Genomic DNA, 23,587 nt, shown 5'->3' on the forward strand with positions numbered 1-23,587 from the left:
AGAGGAGTCAAGAGTGGGAGCACCGCCAGGATGGGGGTCATGGGAGAAGTCAGACTTGTGTTGGACTGTGGACAGGAGACTATAGGATAAAACAAGAGCCACCAAGCTGGAGCCGGACTGACTGAGCCCTGCACAGTGCACCTGAGAGGAGGTCAGTGAAAGCACCGCCAGGCCAGTCAGGGGGGGGGGGGGTGAATACGATAATGTAAGGGGCACTGATATAAAGGGTTTCCTCCTTATATTAGTAACCCACCCCCTTACCCTCGAGTATTCTTTCTGCAGAAGGTGGTCCCCCCCCCATGTTCTGAGTTCCTGGGGTCCCCCTTGATGATTGATCACTTACCACTATTAACTGTTAAAATGTATGGTTTTCCCTTTCATGAACAAGAAAATAATGACGTTATGCTGTTGGGCTGGTATAATAATGCTGTGAGGCTGGTATGAAATTTTTTCCAGGCTGGTTTTTGAAAGCATGGGCGTCCGCAAGGTTACTCAGGTGGCTGCGTACCATGCCCATATAGCCTAGAGAATGTACATCTTTTACATTGCAATACATCTGTTGTTGCCATATTTTTATCTTTATGAAAACAGCCTATACAGTGACAGTATGAGATCAAAATATGGCCACAACAGATGTATTGCAATGTAAAAAGATGTACATTCTCTAGGCTATATGGGCATGGTACGCAGCCACCAGAGTAACTTCCAATACAAAGTGAAGATGAATTATCTGTTATATAACACATATGTATTACCAGTGGAAAGATTTTCATAAGATTGCCGAAAAGGGGCGGAGCATGAGCGGCCTTAAAATGATGCCCCCCTTGGAAAAAGTTCTGCGGACGCCCATGCAAATATGGATGTAACTTGAGTAAGGGAACTGACTCTTTAAAGAATTGTTGGTCTGTCTACTTCCACCTTATGGTTCTTCCTTCACTTTATGGTAATGTCCATTTATGTACTGGATGTTTACCCAACACTTTTTGTAGCACTGTTTGCTCACAGCTTCAGACAGTGACTCATGTGAAGCATAGCAAAGCAGAATTGGGGTACATTCTGTACTAATGTATATGAACGTGTCACAATTTGCTTTTTGATACTATATCTTCTTGAAACTTATTTGGTTTACTAACATATTTGATATGTTATACTTAGCCATTTGCCTGGAGTTGCACTTTACATAGACCTTCCTGCTTGTCAGAAATTTAAGTTACCCATTGGAAAAAACACAGAACTCACCCGAATTGCATCTTAGCTTTAGCCACAGCACTCCAAAAGCAGTCATAATCATTTTAGCACGGAGTTGGTCTGGCAGGAATCTTGCTCTGGTGCTACAAGGATCCAGAATATATATAGTATGTGGGTGGCTGAATGGGTAGCCATCTTTAAATCCTGTTAGCAGGAAGATCATAACATATCAAAGAAAATTAAAAAAGGAAAAAAGAAACAGAATGGGTTATTTTATTTCTATAAAAATGTATGTGGTGCAAAGTAAGCAAGCTATTAAAAAGTATGCATTATTTGTTCCCGTTCCCCTCTACAGCAATTTTTTCACTTTTTTGCACACATCTTAAAGTTTGCAATTTGGCTAAATGTAACCCCCACAGAACTATATTTTTGGAAAGCAGAGACTTTGTAGAATAAAAATATAGTTGCAATTTTATATACACAATATACGTGCAACTGTTTATCAAAAATACCGGTATATATTCAGGAAAACACAACAAAATAAATTGTATTGCATGCACGCACACAAACACACACACACACACACACACACACACACACACAATTTAATACCCATTGTACATAACAAAAGAGAAGGCAGTGCAGAATAGATAGATACCATATGTGCAAGCTTAAAAATTGCATGTGCCTGCAAAAATGGGGAAAAATTAGGGAACCCAAATTATCAATAGGCAACGTTTTGAATGTCTTTACACCTCATCACTTTAGAGTAAACTGTAAAATGACGGATCTAAAATGATTGCTCCCACTCTGAAGTTTGTGGCGCAATTGCCGTTTACATACATGTGTGCACCACCATGTGCTGCATTCGCATTTTCTGGTGTGTTCAGGGCAACAGGTTACTTTATGTTTTTATATTTTATTACATTTAAAAAATGTTATTACCCTTTTTCCCCCAATTGCTTTACTGCTGACACAAGGGGCTAACATTAAAAGGCCAATACCTTTTAAAAGGGACATTTTTTGTCCTTTTTTCAAAGGACAACATTTTATTTATTGCATTTTAGTGTAAATATGAGATCTGAGGTCTTTTTGACCCCAGCTCTCATATTTAAGAGGTCCTGTCATGCTTTTTTTCTATTACAAGGGATGTTTACATTCCTTGTAATAGGAATAAAAGTGACACAATTTTTTTTTTTTTTTTAAATATATATATATTTAAACGCGCCCCACGAGCAGGAGCAATAGGTGATTAGAGCCTGCATATGAAAGCGGTGTTCAAACCACACATGTGAGGTATCGCCGCGATTGGTAGAGGTAGACCAATAATTCTAGCCCTAGACCTCCTCTGTGCCTCAAAACATGCAACCTGTAGAATTTGTTAAACATCGCCTATGGAGATTTTAAAGGGTAAAAGTATGTCGCCATTCCAGGAGCGGGCGCAATTTTGAAGTGTGAAATGTTGGGTATCTATTTACTGTATTTATCAGCGTATGACACGCACTCCAAGTTTAGGAGGGAATTTAAAAGAAAAAAACTTTTAGGAGGGAAGTTTAAGGAAAAAAAAAAAATTACATTTAAATGGCCTTCCATTGCAGCCTTGCCAGTCATTTGCAGCCTTGCATTGCAGCCTTGCATTGCAGCCTTGCCAGTCGTTTGCAGGCTTGTCAGAGTCATTTTAAAAATGTCGCCGCCGAGATACAGAGCAGATGTCCTGTGTATCTCGTCGGCGCTCGTTCTCGGCGGCTTTCGTGTATTTTCGGCCGCACTCTGGTTTTCACGGCTATTTTCGGCGGTTTTCGGCTTTCCGAAAGCTGCCGAGAATGGCTGAATGCAGCCGAAAATGGCCGAAAATAGCTGAAGGCCGCCGAGAGCGGCATAGAAGGTTAGGAAAGGAGGGGGATCGGCCTATAACATGCACCCCCGATTTCCCCCTGATTTTAGGGAGGAAAAAGTGTGTGTTATACGCCAATAAATACAGTACTTGCTGTAACATTATCTTTCAAAATATAAAATAAAATTGGGCTAACTTTACTGTTGTCTTATTTTTTAATTTAAAAAAATAGTGTATTTTTTCCAAAAAAAGTGTGCTTGTAAGACCGCTGTGCAAATACGGTGTGACAGAAAGTATTGCAACGACCGCCATTTTATTCTCTAGGGTGTTAGAAGAAAAAACATATACATACATTATATATATATATATATATATATATATATATATATATATATATATATATACACACACACACATACACACACATACACACACACGTTTGGGAGTTCTAAGTAATTTTCTAGCAAAAAAATCTCAGAAATAGGCTTGGTAACGAAGTGGTTAAAGGCGGCTATAGACTGATCGAAATTTGGTCACTTCAGCAAGAATGACTGATCAACTTCAGTACAAAAAGTCTGTCAAGTTTTTTTTTTGTGTGATCACTGCTGGCTGCTATAGCCACTAGCCGTAATCATTGTTCTCTGATGGCGAGGAAACCTCCAACTGTCAGAACACTAGAGCAGCAGGAAGAATTCCCCCATCAACAGTCCGTATCAAGCAATATTTCTTGGGGTTGAAGGAAAGAGGATTAGTAAATTTGTTTAGAAAAAAAGTGTGTGTGTGTGTGTGTGTGTGTGTGTGTGTGTGTGTGTGTGTGTGTGTGTGTGTGTGTTTTAAGGGGCAGTTCACACCACATGCAGTCTGGTGCACTTTTGTTCTGCATCAAAAACACATGGAAAGTAGGTTATATGGCATATTTCACACCAGTGCAGTCAGTTCCAAAAAAAAAAAAAAAAAGTAGATCCTGCACTGCACAGTAAAATGCATCAAAAATGTACTGGACCCTAGTAGTGGGGGAAGAAAACTGCACCAAAAATGCACTGGAATGCATCAAAACACGGATGCAGAAACACATCTGGAACAGATCTGGAGTGCAAATTGTTCCAGTGCAGTTTCCTTGCGTTTCTGGATCCATTCCAGGTGCTTTTTTTCAATTTTTCACTATACTAGAGTCCAGTGCGTTTTTGATGCGTTCCAGTACAGGAAAAATGCAACATGTTCTACTTTATTTTCTGGAACTGAAAAACCTTGGAACTGGCTGCACTGGTGTGGACTATGACATTGGAAACCATATAATCTACTTTACATGCGTTTTTGATGCAGAACAAAAACGCACTGGACTGCACATGGTGTGAACTGGCCCTAAAGCCATTTTTTTTAAATTCAAATAGCCCTTCTTGCTGAGACTGGGAATCATACCTAGATGATTTCGTTCCTCGTACACGTTCACCTCCTGAAGATCGATAGCGGGAGAAAGTGGGTACAGGGAATCCAGGCCTTGCTGTTCTGTGACTTGGATGTCGCTGGGTGATGCCTGGGGTTCTAGGGCAGTTTTGGCATGCATCACTACACCAGTGATTCCTCTCACAAGATAAAGGGCGGATTCTGCAGAACCAATACAAGCTTCAGTTTAAAAATAACATAACATGTAGAAAAATACAGGTGTTATGACTCTACAAGATCATAAAAATGCTTAGGCTGTCACTGCTGACCTCTCGTTATGAAAATGCTAGTTGCCTGGCGTCATGCTGATTCATTGACTTCAGTATTGTGAGTCACTGACCTGGAACAAATAGGCCAATCAGGAATTAATTTGCTCAGTGCTAGCTCAGGGCCTGTAACTCAGAAGGCACTGAAGCCAGATACAGCCTGGTACTTAGGACTGTCAGACATTAAGATAAAAAAACCTTCTGCCTTTAAAAAAACACTTTAAAGCGGAATTCCATGCATTTTTTTCGTTTAATAAAAAAGTCAGCAGCTACAAAAAGTGTAGCTGCTGACTTTTAATAAACACTCAACTTTCTCACCGTTCAGCGATGCGGCCACCTGGTGCCTCGCCCCTCTCCCGCTGGCCATCATAGCCATTGTGGGCAGCCGGCCCTGACAGCTTTCGGCTCCACAGCCAGGCACCCAATGCGCTCTGCTAGTGGCCAGCCAATCTTCTGGGAACTGTGACGTGTCCCAGAAGATTGCAGAGAGGGAGGGGCCGCCTAGGGGAAGAGGAGTCACCAAGAGCAGGAAGGAGGAAGTGGGACAGGAAGTCCCACTCTAAAAACTAAGTACCCACACTCCACCCCCCCAAAAAAAAAAAAAAAAAGACATGCCAAATGTGGCATTTCAGGGGTGAAGAGTGCTTAAAGCGTAAGTTTGAATTTATGGTGGAACTCTGCTTTAAGGATAGGTTCAACTTTGGAAGCATGTTACGCATTACACCCATATTTAGGATGTAATGTGTAACATGCTCCAGCAGTCCACACATACACAGCACCCACTGGATCCTCCCCTGGTGACAGCAAGCTGGTTTTCTTCTCCCTGCACCCACTGTCACAATTTAAACTGTGCGAAAGTCCATGTTCACTCATTTACAGAGATCTGTGAATGAATGGACTACAAGTATCGTCTTCCACCATGGCAAATGGCTTGTAGTTCTCAATGAACTGTGAGGGCGCTGGTGAGATCTCTTGTAGTTTATTGATCGTCCTGTTCTTCAGTAACTGTATAGGAGGTACGGGCAGACAGCTATACTGAGAGTCTGCAAGAGCCTGACTTTGCACTTGTGATCTACTGATTTGACTGCAATGCTCTCCAGCCTCCTGCAGGAAAAAAAAATTAAATGCATTTTTTTCCCCCCTAGAAATATGTACATTAATTAATTTTTCCACAAAAAGCAAATTTAGTCTTTAACACTAAACTCCAGCTTTATCTTCAGCCCCATACAGTTGCACAGGCTCCTCTTCAGTACTGACTTTTCTTACTCCGATTTTACTGCACAGTCAGCAATATTCATTTGAAGCTGCAGCATGTCAGAAAGAACCCACCTCATTTCCTGTCTGAGCGACGTCCAGCATCATCCAGCTCTTTCGCCTCTAACCTGACTGGCCCAGACTGCCGCTTTCATTCAAGTTCAGTTCCTTTACAAAAGCTCAGCATTACCTAGGGTGATCGTCATGCAAATGCAAGCTGCCTAGGAGCCCATCAAGGTATTTTTTTTTTATTGCATAACTCCTCCCAAGAGCAAGCCAACCACTTAAATAGGGGCTGAACGCTCTTGAGTAGTGATGTATAGAGATGCACTCAGATACCGGGATGACCAGTAATGTAATAGAAGTATTTTTCTGGGGGGGGGGGGGGGGGGGGGGATTTGCATTGGCAGCTGCCACCGTTTAAACTGCAGGTACCTGGAAGTGGCAAATAGGAATGCCTGGGAGGTGAAAGCAAATCGCCATCACAAGGAAGTATCAGAACTTTGCTGGCCAGAGCAGTCCCGCAATCACGTTTGCATGAAGCAGTTAAACTGCTGCAATAGAATTCCAAATTAGCATTAGCATACTTTGCGTATCATTTTTTTAAACAAACAAATATTAGTACTAGTTCCCTGTTGTAGGTTCTCGTATGGGACTTGCCTCTTCTCCAGGATGCTGCTAGGCGATATTTTTCTATAAAGCTCCTTTGGAAGAGGCCAGGATATGAAGGGCTCTGGGTCCGGCACAAATTCAGAAGACCTTGCAGCAGCTTCGGGCTTAAAAATGAAAAGGAACATTATTACAATCTTTATTATAAACAAATGTGCTGGACAAACAGATAAGTACACAGATACAATGCACACAAAAGAGCCGTTACCTGTACTGGACAATGAAGGAGAAGCGGCAGACTGATAAAGTCATCTCTCTGTCATTCAGTTATCTCACGTTCAATGAGCAATATGGAGGCTTGGAACCCAGGAGGGAGCAGAACCAAGCTCAAAGGTTTACAGCTGCCTATATGCCTGGATAGGAGTACTAAGGCTACCATTGCCGACTTCCTATTGAAATTACTAGTTGCCTGGCTGTCTCTGGTTTTAATACTTTGAGTCACTGACTAGGAACTAGTAAGGTTGATACTCTTGATCTACACTTTCTCCAGACCAGTGACCCCAAAAGTTTTGAAATTACTGGATCAGTATACCAGCCAAGGAACTAGCGTCACTAGCATGTCCAGCTGTAGAGCCCACTGGTGGCAATCTGAGTATTTCCCTCAGTGAAGGTATCCAACAAAGCTGGTAATTTGGTATTCTGGAAAAATAATCTTCCAAGTCCTTTGAACCTATAGGTCAGGTGTTCCCAACCCTGCCCCTTGTTATCCAGTTCATTAAGACTGTACAAGTTGGAATGGTGTGGCAAGAAGCTGTATTATCAAGACCTAACTTGGTTGGTCAAGGTGTGACACTCACCAGTACTCTTCCCTGGGTCTCTGTTCCTCAATGGTGCTCCACAGGCAGGCACTGGAAATCGTATTGTGTACCAGCTCTTCATGGTTCGGGAATGTGTATGCCGGATCTTCACATATACTCGTTATACTCTGTGGCAAGCCTTCAATTAAACTGGATTTGGTCAGCCAGAGGGCCTGCTTCACACCTACAGAGTGAGAGAGCTTAATTTTATCCCCGGGTGTTTACCACATATGGTTATTGAACAGGTGTAAAAGGTATTCGTTATGTGCAAAGTACAGACCAGCCATAGCAGCTGGGGAAAGATTAATCTGATTAGTTCCATCATTCAGTATTATGGAACCAAATTTTAAAGCCCAGCTCCGGGCAAAAGAAAAAAGGTTTGCCACGCAGCCAGGCTGTGTTCACATTGCACAAGTGGCAAGTCAACTGCTTGTCTTATCCAGAGATGAAGTAAATGCTTATACTCACCTAATCCCCCGCTCCACAACAAAATTGTGCCCCCCCCCCCCCCCCCCTCACTGTCCAGCAGTGGACTGTTCCTGGTCTATGGAGCCTGGTCTGGGCTTGATGACATTAGAAACAGTCCGCAACGCAAGACCGCTGGAGTTGCACTGGTCTTGTGCTGGGAGGATCAGAGGATTAGGTAAGTACATCTCCTCTCTTAAAGTGGGAGTCCGCCGGGAGTTCCGCCATTTTTTTTTTTTTTAAAGCCAGCAGCTACAAATACTGCAGCTGCTGACTTTTAAAATAATGACACTTACCCACCCAGCGCGCCCGCGATGTCGGCACCCGAAGCCGATCTCCACTTCCCGGTTCCCTGTCACGCTACGCAATAAGGATGGTCCCCGCTGTCTCTGGGATCCATGTCATTCCCAGCAGGCAGCGGGGGACTTTCGGAAAGGGGTGTAGATTCTGTGGAAAGGGGCGTACCTTCTGCAGAATCTACGCCGGAAGTGGGTGCAGAATACCTGTACTGTACAGGTACCTGCACCCCCCCCTCCCCCCTGAAAGGTGCCAATTGTGGCGCCGGAGGGGGGGGGGGAGGATACCAATGAGTGGAAGGTCCACTTTAGGGTGGACCTCCGCTTTAATCTAGACAAAAACAAGCAGTTAACCCATGCAGCATGGACCAGCCCCACCGCATGGGAAAACTTTTTTTTTGCCTGGAGATCGTCTTTAAATGTTAATATTTCAGCAAACCAATTTTTGGGCCATTATTTTTAAAAGGTATGTTCTATATCTGTGTACATAGCCTTTGCATATCATTAAATAGTATTTAATGATATGCTAAGGTTATGTACACAGATATAGAACATACCTTTTAAAGTGGTTGTAAACCCTTACAAACCACTTTAACCTACAGGTAAGCCTAGATTAAGGCTTACCTCTAGGTCCAAGAAATATCTCCTAAACCTATACGATTTAGCAGATATTTACCTGAAGACAGCCACCGCTGTCTACCGCGCATGCGCCGTAGACAGCGGCACGCAGGCGCACTGGGCAAGCCGCAGATTGCGGCGATATGCCGCGAGTGTCGGCTCCTGTGCGCATGCGTGGGAGTAACGTCATCGCGGCTCCGGCGAATCACAGCGCCGGAGCAGCGAGACCCACCAAGAAGATGGACGCTCGGAACTACAGGGGACAGCGGTGACTTTGCTGGCTCCTGTGCCAGGTAAGTGACACATAATGGACTACTATGCAATGCATAGTAGTCCATTATGCTTTACCTTTGCAGGGAATCAAAGAGGAAGTAAACCCATCAGGGTTTACTTTCTCTTTAAAAATAATGACCCAAAAATACTGTACCTGGTTTGTTTTCAATGAACTTCCCTTCCCTAAAGCTGGCCATACATGGAGCAAATTTTGGCAAGTTCTTCATGAACTGGCTGAAATTTGAGCAGAGGGTGGCCCTGTTGAGGGTCAGAGGGAGAGGCTCTTCCACCCAACAAGAAAAGCAAAAGGAATCAGGTGGAAAATGGTCAGCCAAACAGAGGTTGTATCCAATCAGAAGCCGTCTTTATTGGTGCAGACTGTCGAGATACAATAGTGGGCAGGGAAGATTCCTCTTCATCTAGACCATTTTTGCATGGATATAGGAATCTATAGCTTACTGTGGCAGCTAATCCTATCTGTAGAAAATTCCAGGGCTGGATTATGAGCAGAAAAATATCAACCGAACAATGTTTTCTAAACTGTCCAATCAATCCTCCTCATTCTGAAGTCGGCCATTGGGCACCACATCCAGTGACTCACTGAGTTCAGCGAGTCGTTCTAAATCCTGCTCTCCATCTCACTGACGATTACAAAAAAGTTCAGGAAACACACAAAAGGTTCTGGAACATTCACGGCAGTTCTTGTTGGTATCCCTGTTGGGAAGATTTCCCCTCACTCGACTTCTCACAGAATGCACATCTCACTCGACTTCTCACAGAATGCACATATAGAGCTTTCCGAGCCCAGCTGTGGACCTCCACCAGTCCTACCACTACACCAAATTGTCAGCATCACAAACGAGAATACTGACCTTCTATATCATTGAAGGCGAACCTTGGCACCCCAGATGTTTTGGAACTACATTTCCCATGATGCTCATGCACTCTGCAGTATAGTTGAGCATCATGGGAAATGTAGTTCAAAAACATGTGGGGTGCCAGGGTTTGCCATCACTGTTCTATACCATCACTAGCTCACTGGTCAGAGAGCCGGACAGAAAGGAAGGAGCAAAGAGACGCCATGCTGGTAGGGTCAGTAGGAAAAGAATGGAGGAGGAACAGAATGTTCTCACTGATCACGACACCTACAAGTTGTCTCCTGGGATGGAAGCCTAGTATGACTGGAGATGTCCTGTGTGTTGAGGGTAAGATCACAAATACACAGGTAGGTGTGTGTCCAACTAGGACTACAGGTCCGGCTTGAAAAATACTGCATGACAGTTTACAGGTCGCCTTCAAAAACACCCAAGGTTTACCATTTTTCCCCACTCAGTAAGTTCTTCCCTCTACCCCCATGGTAACCCTCCATCCTTGAGGCACCCTTCATTCAACTTCATTTTGGGTCATCCTGCTGCATCTTCAGGTCCCATCATGTTCCACCCCACTCGTGGGTCTCTCTGCATCCCGCTCCATCTCCATGTCAACTGCTTCACTCCACACACTGCTCCATCTTCTGGTCTTTCCACCCCTGGGTCACCCCGCTCAACTCTTAGGTCATCCTTTGCCCTGCTTCATCCTCAGGTTGCTCCGCTCCATTCCACCCTTGGGTCCCCATGTGCCCCCCTTATCCTCAGGTCAGTAGCATGTCACTCCATCCGCAGGTCACCCAGTGCCCTGCTCCATCATCGGGTCAACCAGCTTCCCCCTCCGTCCTTAGATCACCCAGCTCCGTCCCCGGGTCACCCAGCTCCCCGCTCCGTCCCCGGGTCACCCAGCGCCCCGCTCCGTCCCCGGGTCACCCAGCGCCCCGCTCCGTCCCCGGGTCACCCAGCGCCCCGCTCCGTCCCCGGGTCACCCAGCGCCCCGCTCCGTCCCCGGGTCACCCAGCGCCCCGCTCCGTCCCCGGGTCACCCAGAGCCCCGCTCCGTCCCCGGGTCACCCAGCTCCCCGCTCCGTCCCCGGGTCACCCAGCTCCCCGCTCCGTCCCCGGGTCACCCAGCTCCCCGCTCCGTCCCCGGGTCACCCAGCTCCCCGCTCCGTCCCCGGGTCACCCAGCTCCCCGCTCCGTCCCCGGGTCACCCAGAGCCCCGCTCCGTCCCCGGGTCACCCAGAGCCCCGCTCCGTCCCCGGGTCACCCAGAGCCCCGCTCCGTCCCCGGGTCACCCAGCTCCCCGCTCCGTCCCCGGGTCACCCAGCTCCCCGCTCCGTCCCCGGGTCACCCAGCTCCCCGCTCCGTCCCCGGGTCACCCAGCTCCCCGCTCCGTCCCCGGGTCACCCAGCTCCCCGCTCCGTCCCCGGGTCACCCAGCTCCCCGCTCCGTCCCCGGGTCACCCAGCGCCCCGCTCCGTCCCCGGGTCACCCAGCTCCCCGCTCCGTCCCCGGGTCACCCAGAGCCCCGCTCCGTCCCCGGGTCACCCAGAGCCCCGCTCCGTCCCCGGGTCACCCAGAGCCCCGCTCCGTCCCCGGGTCACCCAGAGCCCCGCTCCGTCCCCGGGTCACCCAGAGCCCCGCTCCGTCCCCGGGTCACCCAGAGCCCCGCTCCGTCCCCGGGTCACCCAGCGCCCCGCTCCGTCCCCGGGTCACCCAGCGCCCCGCTCCGTCCCCGGGTCACCCAGAGCCCCGCTCCGTCCCCGGGTCACCCAGAGCCCCGCTCCGTCCCCGGGTCACCCAGCGCCCCGCTCCGTCCCCGGGTCACCCAGCGCCCCGCTCCACCCTCTCAGGTCACTATGCACCCGGTCACTGAACCCCCTCCACTCTGGAGTTCTCAGCCCCCCCCCAGGGTCACCTTGCCCCCCGTACCTCCCAGTAGACGACATTTGTCACTGAAGACATAGGCCTCGGTGTCCTTGTGGAGCGGCATGTCCTCGGCGGGCGGACTTCGGTAGTGCAGGGGGTTGTTCCAGTCCGGACTCCATCGGGGGAAGTTGGGCCGGGCCAGCCAGGGGAGGAAATATCCCCGGTCCGCGTATGTGATCCGCTCCAGGCCCGGGATCTCCGGAGGCTCCGTCCTCACCCGGGGCTGTACGATCTGTCGCTTCCTACTACACCGGGAGGACACACTGAGACAACGGAGCCCCGGGCCACGGACACAGCGCCCGGACACCGGCTGCAGCATGGAGGCCGCCATCTTGGGGCGCTGAGGATGACGGGAAATGGACTGTCACTGGAAGGAGGAAGTCAGAGGGTGTATGGAGAGAGGTCTGAGCATGTGTGAGATCTACAGAGACTATCACTCTTCACCATTCTAATATACATGGACTACAGTCTTCTGTCCTCACCTTGGACTACAATCCCCTCCCCTCCCCTCTCCTAGACTACAATCCTCTCCCTCCTTCCTCCCAAACTGCCCCTCTCCTATACTACAATTCCCTCCCTCCTCCCAATCTGTCCCTCTCCTAGACTACAATCCCCTCCCTCCTTCCAAACTACCCCTCTCCTATACTACAATCCCCTTCCTCCTCCCAAACTGTCCCTCTCCTAGACTATAATCCCCCCTCTTCCCAAACTGTCCCTCTCCTAGACTACAATCCCCTCCCTCCTCCCAAACTATCTCTCTCCTAGACTACAATCCTATCCCTTCTTCCTCCAAAACTGTCCCTCTCCAAGACTACAATCCCCCCTTCCCAAACTGTCCCTCTCCAAGACTACAATCCCCCCCTTCCCAAACTGTCCCTCTCCTAGACTACAATCCCTTCCCTCTTCCCAAACTGTCCCTCTCCAAGACTACAATCCCCCCTCTTCCCAAACTGTACCTCTCCTACACTACAAAACTTTTAGTCCTCCCAAACTGTCCCTCTCCTAGACTACAATCCTCTCCCTCCTTCCTCCCAAACTATCCCTCTCCTGAACTACAATCCTCTCCGTCCTTCCTTTAAACCTGTCTTTTTCATGGACTATAATTCTCTTCCTCCTTCCTTTGAAACCATCCCTTTCCCTGACTACAGTCCTCCTGTCTCTCTATCCTCCAAAACTGTCCCTCTCCCGAGCTACAGTCCTCTCCCTGCTTCCTTCAAAACTGTCCTTTTCCTGGACTAATGTCCTCTGTTCCTCCATCCCTCTCCTGAATTATAGTTCCCTGTCTATGCATCCTACAAAACTTTCCTTCATCTAGACTACACGTCTCTCCCTCCTCCAACATTGTCCTACTGCGGGACTACAATACCCTGACCATCCATTCTCCCAAACTGCAATATTCTCCCTCCATCCTCCAAAACTGTTCTTTTCCTGGACTACAGTGCTCTGTCCTTCCTTCTTCCAACACTGTCCCTTTCCCGGACTACTGTCCTCTGTCCCTTCATCTTCCCAAGCTGTCCCTTTCCCGGACTACTGTCCTCTGTCCCTTCATCTTCCCAAGCTGTCCCTTTCCTGGGCCACTGTCCTCTGTCCCTTCATCTTCCCAAGCTGTCCCTTTCCTGGGCCACTGTCCTCTGTCCCTTCATCTTCCCAAGCTGTCCCTTTCCCGGACTACTGTCCTCTGTCCCTTCATCTTCCCAAGCTGTCCCTTTCCTGGGCCACTGTCCTCTGTCCCTTCATCTTCCCAAGCTGTCCCTTTCCTGGGCCACTGTCCTCTGTCCCTTCATCTTCTCAAGCTGTCCCTTTCCTGGGCCACTGTCCTCTGTCCCTTCATCTTCCCAAGCTGTCCCTTTCCTGGGCCACTGTCCTCTGTCCCTTCATCTTCCCAAGCTGTCCCTTTCCTGGGCCACTGTCCTCTGTCCCTTCATCTTCCCAAGCTGTCCCTTTCCTGGGCCACTGTCCTCTGTCCCTTCATCTTCCCAAGCTGTCCATTTCCCGGGCCACTGTCCTCTGTCCCTTCATCTTCCCAAGCTGTCCCTTTCCTGGACTACTGTCCTCTGTCCCTTCATCTTCCCAAGCTGTCCCTTTCCTGGACTACTGTCCTCTGTCCCTTCATCTTCCCAAGCTGTCCCTTTCCTGGGCCACTGTCCTCTGTCCCTTCATCTTCCCAAGCTGTCCCTTTCCTGGGCCACTGTCCTCTGTCCCTTCATCTTCCCAAGCTGTCCATTTCCTGGGCCACTGTCCTCTGTCCCTTCATCTTCCCAAGCTGTCCCTTTCCTGGACTACTGTCCTCTGTCCCTTCATCTTCCCAAGCTGTCCCTTTCCTGGGCCACTGTCCTCTGTCCCTTCATCTTCCCAAGCTGTCCCTTTCCTGGGCCACTGTCCTCTGTCCCTTCATCTTCCCAAGCTGTCCCTTTCCTGGGCCACTGTCCTCTGTCCCTTCATCTTCCCAAGCTGTCCATTTCCCGGGCCACTGTCCTCTGTCCCTTCATCTTCCCAAGCTGTCCCTTTCCTGGACTACTGTCCTCTGTCCCTCCATCCTCCAACACTGTCGCTCTCCTGAATCATAGTTCCTTGTCCATCCAAAACATTCCTTCATCTGGACTACAGTCCTCTCCCTCCTCCAACATTGTCCTTCTCCTGGACTACAATACCCTTTCCATCCATCCTCTCAAACTGTCCCTCTCCTGAATTACAATCTTCTTGCTACCTCCAAAACTGTCCTTTTTCTGGACTACAGTCCTCTATCCCTCCAACCTCGAGAGTGGTACTTCTCCTGGACTACAATAATCTCCCTCATTTCTCCAAAACTGTTCTTTCCCTGAACTTCAGTTCTTTGTCCTTCCTTCTTCCAACACTGTTCCTTTCCTAGACCACCATGCCCCGGTCCCTCCATCTTTCCAAGCTGTCCCTTTCCAGGACTACGTCCTTATTTTCTTATTTTCTCCAGCTGTCCATTTCCTGGACCACATCCTTCTTATGCCACGTCCACACGACCGGACTTTCCGGCAGACTAGGAAATCCGATTGTGTGTGGGCTAATCCCATCATTTTTCATTAAAAAAATCCAACAGACCTAGAAATAGAACATGTTTCAAATCAGTCCGACGGACTCAATTCCTATCGGGAAAATCGTTCGTCTGTATGCTGGTCCGACGGACCAAATACAACGCAAGGGAAGCTGTTGGCTACTGGCTATTGAACTTCCTTTTTTAGTCCCGTCTTACGTCATTGCATTCAAAATGAACGGACTTTCAAAGGGACTTTCGTGTGTGGGCAAGTCCGTTCGTTTGGAAAGTCAGTCGAAACTCTGCCGAAAGTCTGTTGGGAAGACCGTCGGACCTAGTCTGCCGGAAAGTCCGGTCGTGTGTATGCGGCATTACTCTCCAAAAATCATCCCTGTCCAAGAGGCGAAGTCCTCAATAGTCATTCACTACAACGGTTCCTGTCCTGGACCCCATCCACCCGACTTACTTTTTTTTAAAAAATGGTGGCCATGTTCTATAAGACGTTCTGTGCTCTGCAGGTGATGGGTGAACCCGAGGGCACTGACTGGCAGGAATTGAGACCCGTGGAGCCCACCCCGGCTCAGTGTTGCGGAAGTGGCTGTTCCCCTTGTGTCTATGATATCTATCAAGCTGATCTGGAATTGTGGGAGAAGGCCAAAGACAGGGGAGACCCCCAAATCCTCAGGAGAGCCAAAGACAAAGAGGTAATAACACGGGGTCTACACATACTTCATACCAGACACATTGATTGGCCGCTTCCATCCCCAGACTAGACATGTGCAGAATGAAAAGATTTGTTTTATTTCAGATAGATTCCTTATGTTACTAATTTTGTTTTGTTGATTCGGTTCGGAAATCCTGTAATTTCGTTTTGTTTCATTTCGCCTATTAATTTTCTAATGAATTCCAAATTTTCACAACAATTCGAATTCAGATTGGTTGAATCGACCAATTTGAATTCTGTGTGAAGAATAGCTGATTGTTAAGGAGTGGGTCGGGAAGCCGGCCGCCGCGTCCTTCACAACCGAAGACTCATCAGCTGTCAGTGAGCTTCCCTACCGAGAGCTGAAATGTCAACACAAAAATGGCGGTAATGAAAAATTCTAGAAAAAAACAGCGTGGGGTCCCCCCCAATCCATACCGGGCCATTGGGGGGGGGGGGGACACCCCAGCCTTTATTTTTAGCGTGGGGTTCCCCTTAAAATCCATACCAGACTTGAAGGGCCTAGTATGGATTGGAGGGGACCCCACTCCTGTTTTTTTTCGGAATTTTTCAGCGTTGGCATTGTTTTGTTTACATTTCAGCTCTCAGCGAGGAAGCCCACTGACAGCTGATGAGTCATCGGTTGTTAACCACGGCAGATCCGCGCTGTAGCCATCATTCATCATTCGACCTGCTTTGCCGGGATGACGTCTATTGACGTCGTCCCGTGCCCGAGCGGCCTGCGCGCGCCCGGCGCTCTCTGTGATCAGCGAGTCTATGTGACTTGCTGGATCACAGATTGGACTAAGGGGTCAATCCCGACCCCATACCGCATGATCAGCTGTGAGCCAATGACAGCTGATCGCGTGATGTAAACGGAGCCGGTAATCGGCTATTTTTTTTCTCCGTGTGCTTAACCCCTACAGTGCCATCTTGTGGTTAACCCGTTCACTGGCAGTCACATTTACACAGTAATCAATGCATTTTTAATTGCACTGATTGCTGTATAAATGTGAATGGTCCCAAAATCACGCCAAAAGTGTCCGATCTGTCCGCCATAATGTCGCAGTCACGATAAAAATCGCTGATCGCCACCATTACTAATCAAAAAAAAATATATATTAATTTTCAGAAAACTATCCCCTGTTTTGGAAACGCTATAACTTTTGCGCAAACCAAAAATATGTAGAAGAATACGTATCAGCCGAAACTGAGGAAAAAAACTTTTTTTTATATATATTTTTTTGGGGATATTTATTATAGCAAAAAATGTTACGCTTTTTTTTGTTTATAGCGCAAAAGATAAAAATCGCAGAAGTGATCAATTACCACCAAAAGAAAGTTCTATTTGTGGGAAAAAAAGGATGTCAGGTTTGTTTGGGAGCCACGTCGGACAACCGCGCAATTGTCAATTAAAGCGACGCAGTGCCGAATAAATAAAAACGCTCTGGTCTTTGGCCAACCAAAAGGTCCAGGGCTTAAGAGGTTAAGATGATCATTTTTATCTGATTTATGGTGCTTGAGTCTTAAAATGTATATACCTATGTATACGAAAATATACAACTAACAAGTTCACTTTAAAGCCTAACTCCTGGTTTACTATGACTTTAAATACCGATAGTTTGTTTCGACCAGCTTGGCACAAACAAGTTATTTAAAGTCATAGTAAACCTGGATTAAAACTTTAAGCACTTTCCCCCTACTCCAGGATTGACAATGGATCCATCACTCAGACGATTTGTGATCTTGACCCTTTAGAACCCCAGTGTGCTGCTCAGCTCAGAGGCTTTCAGAGACTTCAAAATCTTATCGGTGGAACAAGAAACTGAGGACACCAACCGGTACCGATTTCAGCTTCCTCCCGGGGCCAGTTTGGGATTGAATTTGGGACAACACCTTGTAGTAAGGTAGGCTGTGATCTGCATAATACTGCACTAATATTTATTGAGATTTGTCCTTAAAGTACAGTTTACATATTTTGAGGTTTCTCATGAGACCTCCAATGATGGATACGGATAGGGGAAGGGATGTCCTTCTTTTGTGCATCAGTATACTTTTTTGCTTACTTCATTTTAATTAGGCACATTTTTGCTAAACAAGAACAACTTAAAGTGGGACTTTAGTCAGAAAAATAAGTCCTGCTAGATCACTTCAGGCCGGCCCCTTTTATAGTAAGCTATTGTGGAAGTGCGGTACTCTGCCAGGATCTCAGTAGAGGTTGTAACCCAAGATTCTTAACCAAGCAGGTTGAGGGGCTCCAGGGGGCTTTGCTTATTGCAGAGGAATCTGCCTTTTCATTTTTTTCATTGTTTCCTAAAGCCCATTTTTAGACCTGGAGCCCTGAGATTTCTTAGAGATCTGGGTAGGATGAAATCTCCAATCCTGGGTCCAGGCTTTCAGAATGCATACAGATAGAGCTGCAACTAACAAATATTTTCATAATCAATTAGTTGGCTGATTATCGTTTTGATTAATCGATTAAAATATTAAATATATAAAAAAGACCTGAAATACTATTCTGCAGATTTTCGGACAAGACTGTGATATTATAACACATGATAGAATCCCTTGTCATATACAGCAGTGGTCATCAACCCTGTCCTCAGGACCCACTAACAGGCCAGGTTTTCAAGATAACTGAAATACATCACAGGTGATATAATTTGCTGCTCAGTGATTGCAGTATTCTAGTCTGCATCTCCCCAAGGTAATACATAAAACCTGGCCTGTTACTGGGCCCTGAGGACAGGGTTGATGGCCACTGATATACAGGTATTCTGTCTCTATTCCTCCTAGGAACACCAATGATGGGGCACTATTCCTCCCGGGAACACCAGTGATAGGGCACTATTCCTCCCGGGAACACCAGTGATGGGGCACTATTCCTCCCGGGAACACCAGTGATGGGGCAGTATTCCTCCCTGGAACACCAGTGATGGGGCACTATTCCTCCCGGGAACACCAGTGATGGGGCACTATTCATCTCGGAAACACCAATGATGGGGCACTATTCATCCCGGGAACACCAATGATGGGGCACTATTCCTCCCTGGAACACCAATGATGGGGCACTATTCCTCCTGGGAAACCCGCATCCAATTCACATAGGTGTAAACCCAGCCTTTCATGGTCAATGACTTGTAGGTACAGTGCATCTGAAAAGTACTCACAGCCCTTCACTTATTCCACATTTTGTTGTTACAGTCTCATTCCAAAATTTATTAAATTCATTATTTTCCTCAAAATTCTACAAACAATACCCCATAATGACAACGTGAAAGAAGTTTGAAATATTTGCAAATTTGTTAAAAATAAAAAATGAAAAAAATCACATGTACATAAGTATTCACAGCCTTCGCTCAATTCTTTGATGAAGTACCTTATTACAGCCTCAAGCCTTTTTGACTATGATGCTACTAGCCTGGCACACCTGTTTTTGGGCAGTTTCTTCCATACCTCATTGCAGGACCTCTCCGACTCCATCAGGTTGGATGGGGAGCGTCGGTGCACAGTCATTTTCAGATCTCTCCAGAGATTTTTAATTGGGTTCAAGTCTGGGCTCTGGCTGGGCCACGCAAAGGACATTCACAGAGTTGTTCGGTAGCCACTCCTTTGTTATCTTGGCTGTGTGCTTAGGGTAATTGTCCCGTTAGAAGCTGAACCTTCACCCCAGTCTGAGGTCCAAAGCGCTCTGGAGCAGGTTTTCATCAAGGATGTCTCTGTACATTGCTGCATTCATCTTTCCCTTGATCCTGACTAGTCCCCCAATTCCCACCACTGAAAAAAATCCCCACAGCATGATGCTGCCACCACCACCATGCTTCACTGTAGGGATGGTATTGGCCAGGTGATGAGCGGTGCCTGGTTTCCTCCAGACATGACATTTGGCATTCAGGCCAAAGTGTTCAACCTTTGTGTCTTTAGACCAGAGAATTGTTTCTCATGGTCTGAGTCCTTCAGGTGCCTTTTGGCAAAATCCAGGTGGGCTGTCATGTAACTTTTACTGAGAAGTGGCTTCCGTCGGGCCACTCTACCATACAGGCCTGATTGGTGGAGTGCTGCAGAGATGGTTGTTTTTCTGGAAGGTTCTCCTCTCTCCACAGAGAAATGCCATCTTGGGTTCTTGGTCACTTCCCTAAGGCCCTTCTCACCTGATCGCTCAGTTTGGCCGGGTGGCCCACTCCCTGGTGGTTCCAAGCTTCTTCTATGTACAGACGATGGAGGTCACTGTGCTCATTGGGACCTTTAATGCTGCAGACATTTTTCTGTGCCTTGATACAATCCTTTCTCAGAGGTCTTTGGACTGTATGGCTTGGTTTTTGCTTGACATACATTAAGTGTGGGACCTTATATAGACAGGTGTGTGTTTTTTCCAAATCATGTCCAATCAACTGAATTTACCACAAGTGGACTCCAATCAAGTTGTAGAAACATCTCAAGGATGATCAGTGGAAACAGGATGCACCTAAACTCAATTTTGAGTGTCATGGCGAAGGCTGTGAATACTTTTCGAATCATACGTGATTTTGTTTCTTATTTTTAATGAATTTGCAAAGATTTCAGACAAACTTCTTTCACATTGTCATTATGGGGTATTTCTTGTAGAATTTTGAGGAAAATAATTTAATCAATTTTAGAATAAGGCTATAATATGTAACAAAATGTGTTAAAAGAGAAAGCGCTGTTCATACTTCCGGATAGAATGTATAGCAAGTACATGTGCAGATATAATAAATAAATTGCATACTAAACATATGAATTAAAGAGCCACAAAAGCATTTTCATTGCCCTAGTATCAATTAGTGGTAGCCGCAGGGGGAAAGTGTTTGGCAGATATAAACCTGATGTGTTGGCGGTGGAACCCCTGAGGACTTCTTGTGGAACCCTCAAGTTCTGCAGACCCGACTAAGAAACCCTGGTTTAAGTCTACTCACAGCTATTATTTTTTTGCAGAGGGAGAGTGAATGGTTTGGATATACAAAGGGCGTATACACCCATCAGCTCCATAGATGCAAAAGGCTATTTTGATGTTTTAATCAAGGTAATTTTCATATCTTATAACATAATTTTATTAATTTAGATAGAAACTGCTTTTCTTATTGTACATCACAGGACACAGAGCCATAGTAGTTACCACGTGGGTTATAGGCCACCTTCAGGTGATGGACACTGGCATGTCCTAAGATAAAAAGTGCACGCCCTATATAACCCCTCCTACTACTGGAAGTATCAGTTTTTTTTGCCAGTGTCTAAGGTGTTGGTCATGAGTAAAGACGTGCTGTGCTGAGCTCCACTGGAGCAATCCTTGTTGGGGCTAGCCATGCATCCGGAACCATTCAAAATGTCTTTTAGGCCAAATTGAATGGTACGCGGGCCTCGTGTCTGAAGAACCGAGGTCTTGCCTGTAAACGCTTCTCTTTTTAGAGAGCTGGACCCAGGGATCCAGTACTTTTGGTTGTAAGGCCATAAAGGTTTACTGGCGGTGGTGCTATTACAGGTCCAGGATTGTGGGTTTCCTCGAGGATCCCCAGCTCCTGAAGGTTTAACAAAACCCACAGTGAAGGGTGAAGATTGGGTCTGTTGGTTTTTACCACAGAAAACCCTGCGGCAGGAAAGGTAAGTGGAGTTTTTCTAAGAAATTTTAGAATTTTTTTTTTTATGAATGTCTCCTTTAAGTTAGTAAATGTTGTCATGCTTATGTGTCACCACTGGGGGCTGTATAGAGCACATACCTTCTCAAGCTTCTTTAGAGAGCTCACATTGTGTCCGAAACAAGCAGTTTTCCTTCCTCCAGCCAGCAGCAGACCTCCGGTAAGTCGGGGGGGGGGGGGGTTCCTCCCCACCAGACGCCCTCCACCTGTGCCATTTGCTACCCCTCTTCAAGAGGAAGAAGCACTTTAAAAAAAAAAAAAAACAACGGCACGCTGCACTACCTGGTGGCTTCCAGGCTGTCCTTGCCATTTTCTCCCTTCTGAAGATCCCATAGGATCAGAGGCCCACGCTCACATGGGAAAACTTTTTTTTTTTTTTTTTTTTTTTTAAAGAAGGGGGGGGTCATAGACGACGGAGGGGGGGGGGTGGGTTTAAGCACGGCATTGGCATCCTTTAATGCCCAGCGCAGGAAAGAGTGTTTTTTTTAAAAAAAACACTAGTGTTATTGCTGCAAGCTGCGGAGGGACACAGGAGCGTAGAGGAGCATGTAAGAAGGTTGGTGACACAAGCATTCTTTTTGAATACATTTACTACTGCATCAGGCTGAGCGTTAATAGCAGTGGCTGACTATTGTTCAAGCAGTGGATGCGATTTCTTCTGGAAGTACCTCTGTTTTGTGCATTGGGCTATATTCAGAAGGGGGGGTTGAAACACCCCCAAAAAAGGAGCTAAAAGGGTCTCCCTCAAGCTCTGGAAAGCCTACTCTTCAAATGGCATCCTCCCCTGAGAGGGGATGGCTGGTCAGAGTGAGCATTGGGGCCATGAAATGTTTGCAACACTGCAGCCCCTCCTCTTTTATTCTTCTTTCCTCAGCCATGGTAGGTTTAAAAAAAAAAAAAAAAGTTTAGCCACTTTAATCGCATCCCATTTACTCTTCCATATACCAGCAATTAACGCTACTATATCCTTTGCAAGTAAGTTGGACTTGTCGGACAGACATTACTCAAATACTTAAGGATCCAATGGATACAAGTTTGGAATTCCTATTAAAAAACAAAACAAAAAAAACACTTTTTTCTCTGTCAGGTTGACTGTCTCAGCCTGCGCTGACAGTAATTGGTTAAATCGTTGAGAAACCAGTTTTAACAGGTGTTTAAGGTTATCCTGCTCAGTAGGTCCAGGAGGAAGCTTTATGTTTGCAATAGTTGCTATGACAGATTGCGCCTTCGCTAAGCGTCATGCAAAAAGATCCTGGCTAGTCTTCCCTTTTGCTGTAAGACAGCTATCTGGGGATATTTTGGATATATCCAAAGAATTTCTAGCAAAAGAAAGATACCCCTTTTGCCTTTTAAATGAAGGACTAATTGTGTTTTTTATTTCAAAGTTCCTTCCTCTGTGCCAGGGGCATCAGCCTCCAGGCAGTCATGAGGGCCTCCACCATCAGGTTCAAAGGGTAATGCTCATGGATATCCCCAGGAACAAAAGTGGTCTTGAGGGAGGAAGCCTACAAGATACTGTAGCCTCCTTATGAGGAGGTGCCCCCGCTTGCTCAATAGGGAGAATTTTTCTACAGTTCTCAGGGATATGGCAGAAAGAATGTCAAGACAAATGGGGGACTTCCTCAATAGCTCCAACGTACAAACTGGAGTTCCAAGAGTTTCCGTTTCCTTGTTTTCTCAGATCAAACGTTCCTAAGGATCCAGAGAAAAGAGAAATATTTCTCTCTAGCATTGGACCATATTTTAGAAAAAATTGTTCATGGTGTCCCCATGTAAGAGCAGAGATTGGGATTTGGTTAAATCCAAATGGACATTCTAGATCTCAAAAATCTAAAATTTTCAATCGCTAAATATAATCTCCCCCTTTTTGCATGAAGATTTATATCTCCATATGCTTATTTCCTCGCTCACTAGTAACATTTTCTTTCAAAGTAGAAAATCTTCTTTTTCAGTGTGTAGCTCTGCTTTCCGATCTTGCTGCTACACCTCGAGCACAAGATTTTAGATCCTCTTCTACCCATATTGAGGGCCCAAGGTATAACGATTATGGTTTAAGGTGAAGCTTATCCTATCTTGGGAAGAAAACAATGTACTTTGCTTATCGGCAGTTTTCATTCTAGGAATAGAAAATTGTCAGGTGGAGTGGTGGAGGTGGAGGTGAGTCGCCAGAAGTTTTTCTTGGGAGAATGATCCTTCAACCCGATATCTTCCTATCAATATGTCAAGGATGGGGAATCCCAGACATAGATCTGTTTGCATGCAGGATCAACAAAGAAGATTGACAACTTTGTGTCAAGAACAAAGGATCCGCTAGCATGCGGAACGGATGC

The 23,587-nt window shown here is 46.5% G+C and overlaps 2 protein-coding genes across 6 annotated transcripts in view; one reads left to right on the forward strand and one right to left on the reverse strand.

Annotated features, from left to right (window-relative positions):
• The window catches only part of MRPL37 (mitochondrial ribosomal protein L37), a 22,686-nt gene extending 10,456 nt beyond the window's left edge, over window positions 1–12,230 (reverse strand). Inside the window, exons 1-5 of one of the 2 annotated variants that reach the window (XR_013262400.1) lie at window positions 11,903–12,230; window positions 7,452–7,635; window positions 6,646–6,761; window positions 4,442–4,627; window positions 1,236–1,392 (exon numbers count right to left, since the gene is read on the reverse strand). Coding sequence is in view for 1 of the 2 variants with exons in the window: in XM_077453277.1 (XP_077309403.1) it covers window positions 1,229–1,392; window positions 4,442–4,627; window positions 6,646–6,761; window positions 7,452–7,635; window positions 11,903–12,230 (978 nt within the window). In the remaining variant the exon portion in view is untranslated. Of the gene's footprint in view, window positions 1–1,228; window positions 1,393–4,441; window positions 4,628–6,645; window positions 6,762–7,451; window positions 7,636–11,902 lie in introns of both variants that reach the window. The other variant, XM_077453277.1, reaches the window with a different exon arrangement.
• CYB5RL (cytochrome b5 reductase like) overlaps window positions 12,171–23,587 on the forward strand; it is a 63,863-nt gene continuing 52,446 nt past the window's right edge. Inside the window, exons 1-4 of one of the 4 annotated variants that reach the window (XM_077453279.1) lie at window positions 12,171–12,301; window positions 15,422–15,607; window positions 17,365–17,513; window positions 20,560–20,647. In XM_077453279.1, coding sequence (XP_077309405.1) covers window positions 15,425–15,607; window positions 17,365–17,513; window positions 20,560–20,647 — 420 coding nt within the window. In that variant the 5' untranslated portion in view covers window positions 12,171–12,301; window positions 15,422–15,424. Of the gene's footprint in view, window positions 12,302–14,277; window positions 15,608–17,364; window positions 17,514–20,559; window positions 20,648–23,587 lie in introns of those variants that run through there. The other 3 variants (XM_077453281.1, XM_077453280.1, XM_077453278.1) reach the window with 3 other exon arrangements.

Source organism: Lithobates pipiens, unplaced genomic scaffold, assembly GCF_037356315.1.
Source record: "Lithobates pipiens isolate NorthernLeopardFrog02 unplaced genomic scaffold, aLitPip1_a1.2 Scaffold_23, whole genome shotgun sequence".
NCBI classification, from domain to species: Eukaryota; Metazoa; Chordata; class Amphibia; order Anura; family Ranidae; genus Lithobates; species Lithobates pipiens.